This window comes from Echiichthys vipera, assembly GCF_963691815.1.
Source record: "Echiichthys vipera genome assembly, chromosome: 11".
Classification (NCBI taxonomy): Eukaryota; Metazoa; Chordata; class Actinopteri; order Perciformes; family Trachinidae; genus Echiichthys; species Echiichthys vipera.
The window spans coordinates 4,330,262-4,343,393 of record NC_139836.1 but is presented as its reverse complement, the minus strand read 5'-3'; the positions used below and the strand labels follow the sequence as shown (position 1 = coordinate 4,343,393).

General features: G+C 44.2%; 1 protein-coding gene across 5 annotated transcripts in view; it reads right to left on the bottom strand.

Annotated features, from left to right (window-relative positions):
• Window positions 1-13,132, bottom strand: part of LOC310953472 (LIM domain-binding protein 3-like) — a 55,673-nt gene that overhangs the window by 6,513 nt on the left and 36,028 nt on the right. For 3 of the 5 annotated variants that reach the window (XM_083922515.1, XM_083922514.1, XM_083922513.1), the window contains exons 6-8: window positions 3,929-3,985; window positions 1,158-1,501; window positions 711-1,071 (exon numbers count right to left, since the gene is read on the bottom strand). In XM_083922515.1, coding sequence (XP_083778641.1) covers window positions 711-1,071; window positions 1,158-1,501; window positions 3,929-3,985 — 762 coding nt within the window. Of the gene's footprint in view, window positions 1-710; window positions 1,072-1,157; window positions 1,502-3,928; window positions 3,986-11,591; window positions 11,766-13,132 lie in introns of all 5 variants that reach the window. The other 2 variants (XM_083922516.1, XM_083922517.1) reach the window with 2 other exon arrangements.

Below are 13,132 nucleotides of genomic sequence, written 5' to 3'. Positions count from 1 at the left end.
GTTGTTTTGTGTCTGTTTGTGGTTGTTTTGTGTCTCTTTGTAGTCATTTTGTGTCTCTTTGTTGTTGTTTTGTGTCTCTGTGTTGTTGTTTTGTGTTTCTTTGAAGTTGTTTGAATCTTTGTAGTTGTTTGTGTCTCTTTGAAGTTGTTTGAATCTTTATAGTTGTTTTGTGTTTCTTTGTTTTTGTTTTGTGTCTCTTTGTAGTTGTTTGTGTCTCTTTGAAGTTGTTTGAATCTTTGTAGTTGTTTGTGTCTCTTTGTTGTTGTTTTGTGTCTCTGTGTTGTTGTTTTGTGTCTTAGTTGTTGTTTTGTGTCTCTTTGTTGTTGTTTTGTATCTCTTTATAGTTGTTTTGTGTCTCTTTGTGTTGTTTTCTGTCTCTTTGTAGTCATTTTGTGTCTTTTTGAAGTCATTTCGTCACTCTTTCTTTTAAGCAAACGTTGCTATGCTTCTATTTTGTGAAACATTGTTATTTTCTATTTTCTTTTTGTTTTACATGTTCGAAAACAAAAAATGTCAATAAATCAATCAATACAATACAACACATTCAGACCTAGACTCATAAAAACATTAAATAATAAAGCTTTAGGAATGAAATCATAACTTAAGAGCAATCATATTAATGCAAAAACTCACATGCTCACAAACATATCTGTATATAATGTGGTGCATCGTAATATCTCCTATAATCAGAAGAATCAGGTGTTTATTACCTGATGACGCTGTTGCAGGACCCACACAGAGGCGTACGGCTGCTGGCGGCGAACCTTTCCGCTCTTTGGGCCACGCCTCTCGCCACAGGTGCGAAGGGGGCGGGGCTTTGTGCGACGTTGGCGGGGCTGGGAGCTGCAGGTGCGGCGGGGGACCTGTTGGGGATGTACGCTGGCGGAGGAGGGGCGCCCTGGGGCAGCGGCTGCACCTTCATGGTGGTGGTGGTCATCTTACTGGGGTCGAACTTGTCGGCGAAGTTGGTGTCGGACACCCAGGGGGGTCGGTTAGCGGAGTCGGGAGCGGCTGGAGCCGGCGCCGGAGCAGCAGCTGGAGGGCGTGGCTGAGGAGGAGGTGGAGCTGAAGCTGGAGGAGAGGAAAACCGTTTCAGCGTCCAATCAGGCGACAAAGATGTGTTTTCATGTGATTCATCAGGACGCAGGTGTTCTCACCTGGCTGGGACGGGTAGATGCTGGCGGTGCTGACCACCTTGGAGGGGGCGGAGCCAAGAGGGACCTGAATGGAGCTCTGCTGAGTGGGCGGGGCCTGTTGCGTTGGGGGCTGCTGGTATTGCTGAGGGAATGGCTGCTGGTACTGCTGCGGCGGGATTGGCTGCTGATACTGCTGCTGCGGGATTGGCTGCTGGTACTGCTGCGGCGGGATTGGCTGCTGGTATTGCTGCGGCGGGATTGGCTGCTGGTATTGCTGCGGCGGGATTGGCTGCTGGTACTGCTGCGGCGGGATTGGCTGCTGGTACTGCTGTGGAGGCGGGGCTTGTGGAGCCTGATTGTATTGACTGGAGAGGGATGAACAGATGATTGATTACAAGCTGCATGTTTCTGAACTAACAGACTGTAAAACTCACTGAGCTGTAATTCTGAAAACTGATCCAGGACACGAACAACCATCCTTCCTCTGCACGGGTCTCACAATGACCAGAAAGTCTGCTGAGACTTTTGTGATTTTTTTATTCAAATAGTTTTTCTTCATCTCCTGCCATGGATGGATCACTGAGCGGGTCAACTGGACACCAGCCCAGGTGAGAACAATTACCACAAAATGACGTAAAATGACCACAGAGGGACACAAAACTACAAAGTAGTGACTAAAAAGAGACACAAAACGACTTCAAGGAGGCACAAAATGAATTTAAAGACACACAAAAAACACAAAGAGACACAAACAACATCAAAGAGACACAAAACAACAACAAAGAGACACAAAATGACTAAAAAGAGACACAAAACGATCAGAAAGAGACACAAAACAACAACAAAGAGACACAAAACGACAACAAAGAGACACAAACAACATCAAAGAGACACAAAACAACAACAAAGAGACACAAACAACATCAAAGAGAAACAAAACGACAACAAAGAGACACAAAACAACAACAAAGAGACACAAAATGACTAAAAAGAGACACAAAACGATCAGAAAGAGACACAAAACAACAACAAAGAGACACAAAACGACAACAAAGAGACACAAACAACATCAAAGAGACACAAAACGATCACAAAGAGACACAAAACAACTACAAAGAGACAGAAAATTACTTCAAAGAGACAGAAAACGACAACAAAAAGACACAAAATGACAACAAAGAGACACAAAACAACATCAAAGAGAAACAAAACGACAACAAAGACACAAAAACAGAGACACAAAACAACTTTAAAGAGAAACAAAACGACAACAAAGACACAAAAACGACAACAAAGAGACACAAAACGACTTAAAAGAGACACATAATGACTTCAAAGAGACACAAATCGACAACAAAGAGACACAAAATGACTTCAAAGAGACACAAATCGACATCAAAGAGACTCAAAACGACCATGTTTTGTGTCTTTGAGTCCGGGGTCTCTGATGTAGAGGGGTTGAGGACCTTTTACACGCTTGTGTCCAGTTGACCCGCGTGCGTTAAGACCCTCCATGTTCCTCCAGTTAACGGACAAATGTGGTTCCCATCACCTGCACAAAGTCTCGCAGACTCCCAGGACACTTACCAGGTGTCACACACACACACACACACACACACACAAACACACACACACACACACACACACACACACACACACACACACACACACACACACACACACACACACACACACACACACACACACACACACACACACACACACACACACACACACACACACAGTTCAGAGTTAGTAACCAGCCTGTAAGAAATGATGATTAACGTAAAGATATAAATGTGACAGCTGCACTTTCATCTCTCAGAGCCAGTAAGAGAAGATTCAGCTGATGAACAGATGAAGTTGTTACTCGACGGTTACGTGGTCCTGGACGCAGCGATGCACTCAGGGTTAGGGGTTCAATTCCCATCAGGGTGACCCATTTCAAAATAAAGGCCTCAGTGTGCTTCAACACCTCTGAGCTGTAGTGGAGTACCTCTTTGTGGTCATTTTGTGTCTCTTTGTGGTCATTTTGTGTCTCTTTGTGGTCATTTTGTGTCTCTTTGAAGTTGTTTGTGTCTCTTTGAAGTTGTTTGTGTCTCTTTGTAGTTGCTTTGTGTCTCTTTGTAGTTATTTGTGTCTCTTTGAAGTCAGTTTGTATCTTTATGAAGTCATTTTGTGTCTCTTTGTATTTGCTTTGTGTCTCTTTGTAGTTGTTTTGTGTCTCTTTGTGGTTGTTTTGTGTCTCTTTGTAGTTGTTTTGTGTCTCTATGTTGTTGTTTTGTGTGTCTTTGTAGTTGCTTTGTGTCTCTTTGTAGTTGTTTTGTGCCTCTTTGAAGTCCCTTTGTGCCTCTTTGTAGTCAATTTGTATCTCTTTATGGTTGTTTTGTGTCTCTTCGTAGTTGTTTTGTGCCTCTTGTAGTTGTTTTGTGTCTCTTTGAAATAACTTTGTGTGTCTTTGCTTGCGTTTTGTGTCTGTTTGTGGTTGATTTGTGTCTGTTTGTAGTTGTTTTGTGTCTCTTTAAAGTAATTTTGTTTCTCTTTGCTTGCGTTTTGTGTCTGTTTGTGGTTGATTTGTGTCTGTTTGTGGTTGTTTTCTGTCTCTTTGTCGTCATCATACACACTCGTTAACATGAAGCCCACTGAGGCCTTGAATCCACCCGTGGTCCATAGAAGAGTTTTGGATAAAGAAGCCGTCCTTTGATGGCAGATGTTGTGTTACGTAGCGGAGAGAAAGAGCGTGAAGCGGACTACAGACGCTGGCAGCGTGGACTCCCTGCAGGCGTCGGTACCTGGAGACTGCAGCTTTGTGCTGGAGGCGGTAACCAGCGGCAGACTGGCGCTTCAGGCTGTGGGTGTGGAGACAACAACAGCAGAGGTCACCATGACGATCTGCATCCTGAAGGTCACCGGGGTCACACCGACCTGTTCTCTAACCTAAGCTGCATGTTCGTGCTGTGTTTGTGATGTTTCTCAGCCATGGATGGATTACTGAACGGGGCCTACTGGGCACAGACCCAGGGGCCCAAAGTGTAAGGGGCCAAAAGTGTTAGGGGCCCCTACCTGCAAAATGTCACTTAAAGAGACAAATACTGACCATAAAGACAAGAAATGACCAAAAAGAGACACAAAACAACTACAAAGAGACACAAAATGACCACAGAGAGAGACACAAAAAAACTACAAAGAGGAAAAAGACAACAAAGGGACATAAAAACAACTACAAAGAATCAAAAAATGACTACAAAGAGAGACAAAATGACCAGAGAGACACACAAAACAACTACAAAGACACACAAAATGACCACAGTGCGACACAAAATTACCATATAGAGACAAAAAGACAACAAAGAGATATAAAAACAACTGCAAGGACACACAAAAAGACTACAAAGAGGAAGAAAATGACCACAAAAGAGACATAAAACTACAAAGAGATTCAAAATAACAACAAAAAAGAGGTCTGTGTCTTCCCTCTTTGTAGGGGAGCTGGGGGGCTCTTGCATGCCTGTGCCCAGGGACCCATCGTCTTATAATCCGCCCCTGTCTGCACCATCAGCACCTTTAAACCCTTTTTCTCTCAAACCCCGAGCTTCCCAGACGTCCCACCGGCACGTGAACGCAACACACCTGTCTGACAACAAACTCAAGATCCTCCAGGAGAAGAACTCTGTGCTGTGATTGGTTACCTGTGAGGGGCGGGGCCAGGTGAGGCGGGGTCCAGAGGCTGCAGAGCGGCGGGGGCGGAGCCGGCAGAAGCTGAAGCATGCTCAGTAGGGCTGAAGCACAGGAAGCGTTAGCAGCAACAGTGACAGAGAGACATCCTGAGCTGCAGGCATATCACTATATAAATATACGTATTTATATATTTACACATGCAGTTCTACACCCCTGCATGCGTATTTACATATATAAATATATGTGTTATAAAAACTGTTCGGGTCAGATTAGTTAAAGCACTCAAGCTTGTTATCGTCTCGTGCACAAATCAAAATGCTCAATATTGCTCCAGATGAAACGTGATGTTTTATTTTTAACCATTAGGCTCCGAAATTAGGTTTCTTTTGAAAAAACAACAACTTGGGACACAAAACGACCACAGAGATACAAAACGACCACAAGGAGACACAAAACGACCACAAAGAGACAAAAACGACGACAAAAAGACACAAAACGACCACAAAGAGACAAAACAACAACAAAGAGACACAAAACAACCACAGAGAGACACAAAACCACCACAAAGAGACAAAACAACAACAAAGAGACACAAAACAACCACAAAGAGACACAAAACGACCACAAAGAGAACCAAAACAACAACAAAGAGACACAAAACAACCACAAAATGACACAAAGCGACTACAAAGAGACACAAAACAACCACAAAGAGACACAAAACAACCACAAAGAGACACAAAACGACCACAAAGAGACACAAAACAACCACAAAATGACACAAAGCGACTACAAAGAGACACAAAACAACCACAAAGAGACACAAAACAACCACAAAGAGACACAAAACGACCACAAGGAGACACAAAACGACCACAAAGAGACAAAAACGACGACAAAAAGACACAAAACCACCACAAAGAGACAAAACAACAACAAAGAGACACAAAACAACCACAAAGAGACACAAAACGACCACAAAGAGAACCAAAACAACAACAAAGAGACACAAAACAACCACAAAATTACACAAAGCGACTACAAAGAGACACAAAACAACCACAAAGAGACACAAAACAACCACAAAGAGACACAAAACGACCACAAAGAGACACAAAACGACCACAAAGACACAAAATGAATTTCTTTGCTTTGAAAAAGAGAATAAAATATATATTTTGTCTCTTCCTGAGAAATAAAAGTGTGTGTTTGTTGATAAACCCACTGACTGATGTGTGCGGAGCTGCTCGTGCGGAGGATTCACTTTGACTTTATTAAATTCATTAACAGGAACATTTCCTCCTGCGAGTCACATCTGCAACAAGGGACGACCGCGGCCTCTTCACGGCGGGTAAAAGCTCCACCTCTGCTCCTATCGATCCGTGTTGAGTCATTGCACGCCGTACACGGACTGACGGGAGGGCGGAGGGCGGAGGGCGGAGGCTGTCTGGGTGTATTTCAGGCAGCAGGGATCGATCGTGCGTAATGGAGGGATGATTCAATAAGTGCGCGGAGCAGAGAAAGCTCCATCCATCAGTGAGGAGGAGGAGGAGGAGCAGGAGGAGGAGGAGGAGGAGGAGGAGGAGGGTTAAAAGGTTTGTGCGTCCCCTCAGAGACGGAGCAGACGCGGCGTGAGCGTCTGCTCGGCTCCTGTTTCACAAACACTTTGACAACAGAAGCTGAAACAACGTAAACAGTGTAAACAGTGTAAACAACGTAAACAGAGTAAACAGTGTAAACAGCGTGAGGAGCAGCAGGAGACAAAGATTCAAACACTGTGATCTCCGGTTTTAAACTATTATTCTTATTCTTCTAATCTGGTGAAAAGAAGCATCTCTGTTTGAAATAAAGATAATAAAATGTAGATTATAGAATCAGTACAGTTGTTTATAAGTATTTTGTATTAGGGTTTATATTAAATAATGACAATTGTTCATATTTACAGCTTATTTGTTGGATACAAATAAACTTCCTGCTCCTTTTTGTAATATTTAAATGTGTGTTTCTTGTATATTGGGTTGTAATATAATGTATATATTGTATATATTTCTATATATATATATATAGTATATTGTATATATTTCTATATATATATAGTATATTGTATATATTGCTTGTTTATTGAAACATTATTTTTTAACATGTTTGAAGTAAATACATTTTATTCATTCAAAGTTAAATCGCAGTGTGTTACATTTGCGTATCAAACCTGCAGCTTTAATAAATATAAACGTGTTTAGTGATAATTTTTATAATTGTTTATAATGTTTAGTTTACTCTCTGGAGATTATTAAATAATAATAAACTTAGAGAAGAATGAATGGGTTTTCTGTGTTTGAAACAGAAAACAGTGTCAGTGCTCCCTCTGCTGGTGACAGCGTCGCTTTATAAGATTTATTATTATTAATATTATGATCATAACGACTTTAACTTCAATAACTCAAAGTTAAATTCTTCTTCTGCTGCTTAATATTAGAAAAACATTCATTAAGATTGATTTATTTTATAATTATTATTATTATTATATAGAGTTTAAAGTCTTTATTATATTTTCATCTTCATCTTCAACCGCTTATCCCGGGGTCGGGGTCACGGGGTGCTGGAGCCGATCCCAGCTGGCATCGGGCGTGAGGCGGGGTCCACCCTGGACTGGACGCCAGTCTATCACAGGACACATAGAGACGAACAGAGACAGACAACCATTCACACCTATGGGCAATTTTAGACTCATCAATGAACCGAACACCTGCACGTCTTTGGACTGTGGCAGGAAACCAGAGAACCCGGAGAAAACCCACGAAGACACGGGGACAACATGCAAACTCCACACAGAAAGGCCGAGGTTTCTGTGCGGTTCTGTGACCTTCTTGCTGTGAGGCGACAGTGCTAACCACTACACCACCGTGTAGCCCTTTTATTATATTTTATTTATTATTATTATATAAAGCTTAAATATTTTATTTGTTATAATATATAGTTTAAACACTTTACTATACTTTATTTATTATCGTTATATAGTTTAAACACTTTATTTATTATTACATAGTTTAAACACTATAATATACTTTTTTTATTATTATATTGAGTTTAAACTCTTTATTAAATTTTATTTATTATTATTAAATAGTTTAAACATTTTATGTATTATTATTAAATCGACTTAAAACACTTTATTACATTTTATTATTATTATATAGATTTTACAGGAAAACTGTCTCCACGGTTTGTTTCATGTACGTCAGTGCAGAAAAAGACCGCAGAGGCGACGTTAAAGGGGCAGTGAGGCGAGGTGAGGGGGCGGGGTCAGGTGCTCGGGGGCGGGGCAGAGTGTACAGGTGGGGGTGGGGGGTCAGCAGCTGTCTAAAGGAGCTCTGCTGCCTACCTGCTCCTCCTCAGAGCTGCTGCCTCCTCCTCCTCCTCCTCCTCCTCCTCCTCCTCCTCTCCAGGTGCTGGAACAGAAAACACAGCGCGGCGCAGACGTCTTCACATCTGTGAGGCCGAAGTTCACAGAAGAATTCAAACTCTAATAAAAAGGAACTTACCGGACTCGGTGCCGGTCACGTGGGCCAGGACCCGGAAGGACTTGGACTGCACGTTGACCGGAGCGCTGCGGCGGCCCCATTCGCCCGGGTCCTGGTCCTGGTCCTTCTCTGCGCTCTGCACGGCCTGATAGACCGCGGAGGCGCTGTCTACAACAGCACCGTTAACTGGGAGAGGACTGCAAACACCCCCGCGACACCAAACCAGGTCAACACTGACACACTAAAGCCCGCGCGGACTTATAGAAAAAGCGTTTTGGTGGAAAAGGGTAAAAGTTTCAGACGCTCTGCTGCGTTTTCACTGAAACCCGGAGCGCTAGGGGGGAAATCTTTCATGCACGAAATGATAAAGGGAGGAAAGTAAAGGGAAAGCAATATTGAGCTGGTGTTGATTTGATTTCTCGTGAAAGTAACGATGAAAATGTGCGTTTCAGGGTTTGTTTGTTGGACCCAAACCAACAAAAGAAGGAGAAAAGTGTCCAGAACATTCAGTTTGTCGTGAATTTCGCATCCTTTCGAGTCCCTCTGGTGTTTTTCCTTTCATGTCGTCTCCTCTGCGGCGTTTTTTTGTGTCTGTTTAGTGTTTTTATTCCGACGCCGTTTTTTGAAGAGCGGAGACGATGAGGACGCACAGAAGCGTGATTGGTTTCCTCTCTCGATGTTTATCACAGAGTGTAAAAGGGGAGCAGGAAGAATGTGTGCGGAGCAATTTCGCCTTTTTTTCCTCTCGGGAGAAAGAAAACAAGAGCGATTACTCTTTCATTTCATGCACACGCTGCCGCAATTTCCCCACAGGATGGGAAATTGATTGTTAGTGCACGAGGAAGAAGAAGAAGATGAAAAAAACGCAGCAACAAGCAAAAACAGAACAATCTCCGTCACACCTCAGAGAGGAAAGCTGCCAAGAACACGTGTAGAAATGTTTCACCTGCTCTCGGTTATTTGAGAGATGAAGCAGATGACCTCATGTGTAGTAACGACAGGAAGTGATGCATCATAATTCATGTTTAAGTCACGTTTTTATTAATATAGGAATGACGTCTGGAGCAAAGAAGGAAATCAGGTGACGTAGTATTAGGGCGCACTCACACTGTTCCTCCGTACCGTGCCCGAGCACGTGTCACGGCTAAAGTCTGGTTCCTTTGACCAGTGTGAGTGCAACTTTACCGCGCCTAGGACCGGTACGCTTGCCGTCCACGGCCCGTCTGAGAGAGGTGGGCTTTAGTAAAGCGCGTTTGCACATGTACGAGCACGAGCGTGCGCACGTGTACGAGCACGAGGGCGACTGATGTGACTGTGAACGCACTGAGTATGAGCTGCAGCTGAGAGCTCGGAGCTCCTCGTTTGCATAAAGTCGGGCTCCAGGCTACTTTTTGCAAATCAAGGGCGTCCAGCACGATTCGCTGCCTCATGAAACTAAAAATCTAAAAATCACTACAGTACTTCACAGTGTAAACTAGGACGTCATATTCCAAAAAATGTCATATGAATGTTTATGCATAACTTTTCATAAGATATCATCAAAACTTGTTGATGACCACTTCACTAATTACTTGACACAGACCCGGTTGAAAATCAGCAGTTTACCCTCCAGTTAAAATCATCCCATGGTCTTTTTATGCACTTACACACATCAAATAAACCATTGAGACAGTTTTTTTCATGTAACAACTATAAGCGAGGGCTGGGAGAGTCGCTAACAGCCGGACGTGGCTAACAGTGATTAGCTCGGGGCAGTACGGTGAAGGCATTCAAAGGTCTTTTTTAACCACTAATGCTGCTGAAAATAACATCAAACCTCTGCAGCAGCATGAGAAGAGTCCCTACACACAAAACAAAGCAGCAATGGGCTCCTTCCTTTGGGATTGACTTTGGTAATCCACTGTAATGGACTTTACTATGAGAGGAGCTGGTACAGGGGCCAGTAGGTAAGTCTTTAAAACACTCTTTTAATAAACTCTGGCTTCACTAACTACGTTCGAAAAAGACCATGGGATGATTTTGCGCCAGAATTTCACTTTGAGTAACCAGCTAATACTAGCGCTAGGTAGCTAATGTTAGCTTTGTTAGCAAGTTGCAGAACAAGACATATTTAGGCAACCACAAAAAACAAGCTCAGGTCTATTAAAATGTACACAGTGTTGTGTATGAATCGCTAAACCTCTATCCTGTCGCTAGCACCGTGACCTGTCAATCACAAGGTAGCCCCGCTCCCTAAAGCATCCCCTGGTTTCTGGTCTATTTGACTCTAAATGGGTCCATTATTTACTAAATGAACATCGTGATGTACTGAAGAAGGCTTGAAACCAGAGACTGAGACATAAACTCATTAGAATAAATCAAGTGAGAGGTTGAGGCTCATTTTCTCATTGACTTCTATACAATCACACGTCTTTATGGAGCCGGTGGAGTCGCCCCTGGAGTCTAAGGCTACGTCCATCTTTATTAGACAGTCTATTAACATGGTAAATGGACTTGTACTTCTATAGCGCCTTTCTAGTCTTCTGACTACTCAAGGCGCTTCACAGTGATTGTCACATTCACCCATTCACACAGACATTCACACTGATGGCAGTGGACATTTACATACCATCTAATCTAATCTAACCATTCACAATTCGGGGTTCAGTGTCTTGCCCAAGGACACTTCGACAGGTGGACCGGGGGGAGATGGGGATCGAACCACCAATCTCTCGAACAGAGGATGACCCACTCTGCCACAGCCGCCCCACATACAGACCGTGTTTAAAGGATGCCACGGATTCTGGCTTTAATCTGGTGGTATGTGTAGACAATGTGTACGTCTGAGGTTAGGATGTGTATCGTGATCCTGGAGACCGTGTTAGAGACTGAATGCATTCAAGTCACACGTCCACCACATGCACACAAACTCAGCTGCAGAACCAACGACGACACAAACTGCTTTGAAACCTCCGACGATCAAGAACACTGACGCAAAGTCACCGTTTTCCTCTTTCTAACCTCAGAAATCATCAAGCCAACGAGAAAAGAACAAAAAAGAGGAAGAGAGGACGGTGCGGCGACAGGAAGAGTGTTCGGGATTAACTGTTGGGTCGTTTTAGCAAGAAGAAGAAATATAAAGACTGAGGAAGAGGAAGAAAAAATAACCCTTAGGTAGAAAGTAGGAGATTAGAGTACAGGAAGAAGGGTTAGGTAAGAGGGAGGAGGAGGTGGAGGAGGAGGAGGTGGAGGAGGAGGAAGGAGGAGGTGTTCTTACCCAGCGTCGTGCCCCTTCCCCCCCGTCTGCCCCGCGATGACGTCCATGATGGCGTCCTGCGAGTACATGCTGATGGGCGTGTTGTACTGGGCGTGGATGATGGTGGCCTTGCCCCCGGGGCCCTTCACCTCGATGGGCTTATGGGTGGAGAGGGGGGCGGGGCTGAAGCCGGCGCTGTTGTGGCGGTGTGGAGACGGAGAGGGAAGGAGGACGGAGAGGTGGAGGAAAAGGTTGTGAGGGCGGGAGACAGGAAGGCGGGCGAGGAAGACGCATGCGGTCATGCTCACAGCAAATACGACCAACGCGGAAAACAGCTGACTAAACATGTTTTAAGACAGAACACGAAGGACACGTGCGGATAAATCCAACATCTGATGCTGATAAAGAACCGTAAACTAACGTCGATGTCTGAATGTTTCCTCGTCATCTGCACCTTTCGACCCGACCTCATCCCAACTCGTCACACGCCGCCGTTTTGTCAGGATGCTTTGGTGTCACTTTACGCTCTACGCGCCCCGTCGGTCGCTGTTTTAAAGACAGGGAACTCGTGGTTAATGTTAATACTACGTGGTCAGGTTTAGGCGGCAGTCAGGGTTTGGAAAAGCGGCGCAAACATGGGACACAAACCGCCGTCTTCTGGGTGAAAAGTCAGGTGTTTGTTAACTCGTCCACCGCCGTCGCGGATGGGGTTAGCCGTTGAAAGCTTGGTGTGTGTTGTGCCGGAAACATTACATGTCTCTGCGTCCTGGAGGCGTTTTCATGTTCATGTGTTTCAAGCGGGAAGAAATTCTTTGCAAACAGCATTTAAGGGCGCACTCCCACTGTGCGTGCGTCCCGTGCCCCGTGCTTTAGGGTCCTTGTCCCCCCCTCCAGGCCCGGTTGTACTCACACTACCTGGGCCTCGGAGAATGCTTCTTGCTGTCTGTACGTCATCACGCCGTAACACGTCACACACATTGATGACATCATGGCATCATTGTGACAGAACTGTCACAAAACGGTAAAACGACTGACTGCAAAGTTTCCAAATGGATAGTGTGAAATTACAGTGAATATGTCAAGATCTGGTTCTGTCAGTCCCTCCTCTCTTCCCTTTTGTGTGAGTTTGTCTCCCTCTGTCTGTGTATCCCTGCTTATGTATGTGTGTTCATGTTTGTCTAGGTCCGGTAGGCGTTCCCCCCCAAGCTGCAGCCCGTTACGCTGATCACCTGTGCCACTATAAATACCTCGAGCTGACAGGCATGCAGCGCCGGACCGTTGTAGACCCATTACTGGTAAAGCTATTCCCCCCAGATTGGCGTCCCCTTTCTCGTTGTGGTTATCACGCTCCCGATCGTAAGTTTACTAATCGTGTTTGTGTTCTGTTTTCTCCGTAGTTTCCCGTGTTCCCGTTTCCCGTCCGTCTCCCTGATCTTCCGTCGTCTCCTCGTTCCTGTTGTTACCGTGATCGTCTTGTTAGTTATAGCATCTGTTTTCTCTGTAGTGTTTCGCGGTTATTTGTTTATATTATTAAACGTTTGGTTTGTATTTACTTTGTGTCC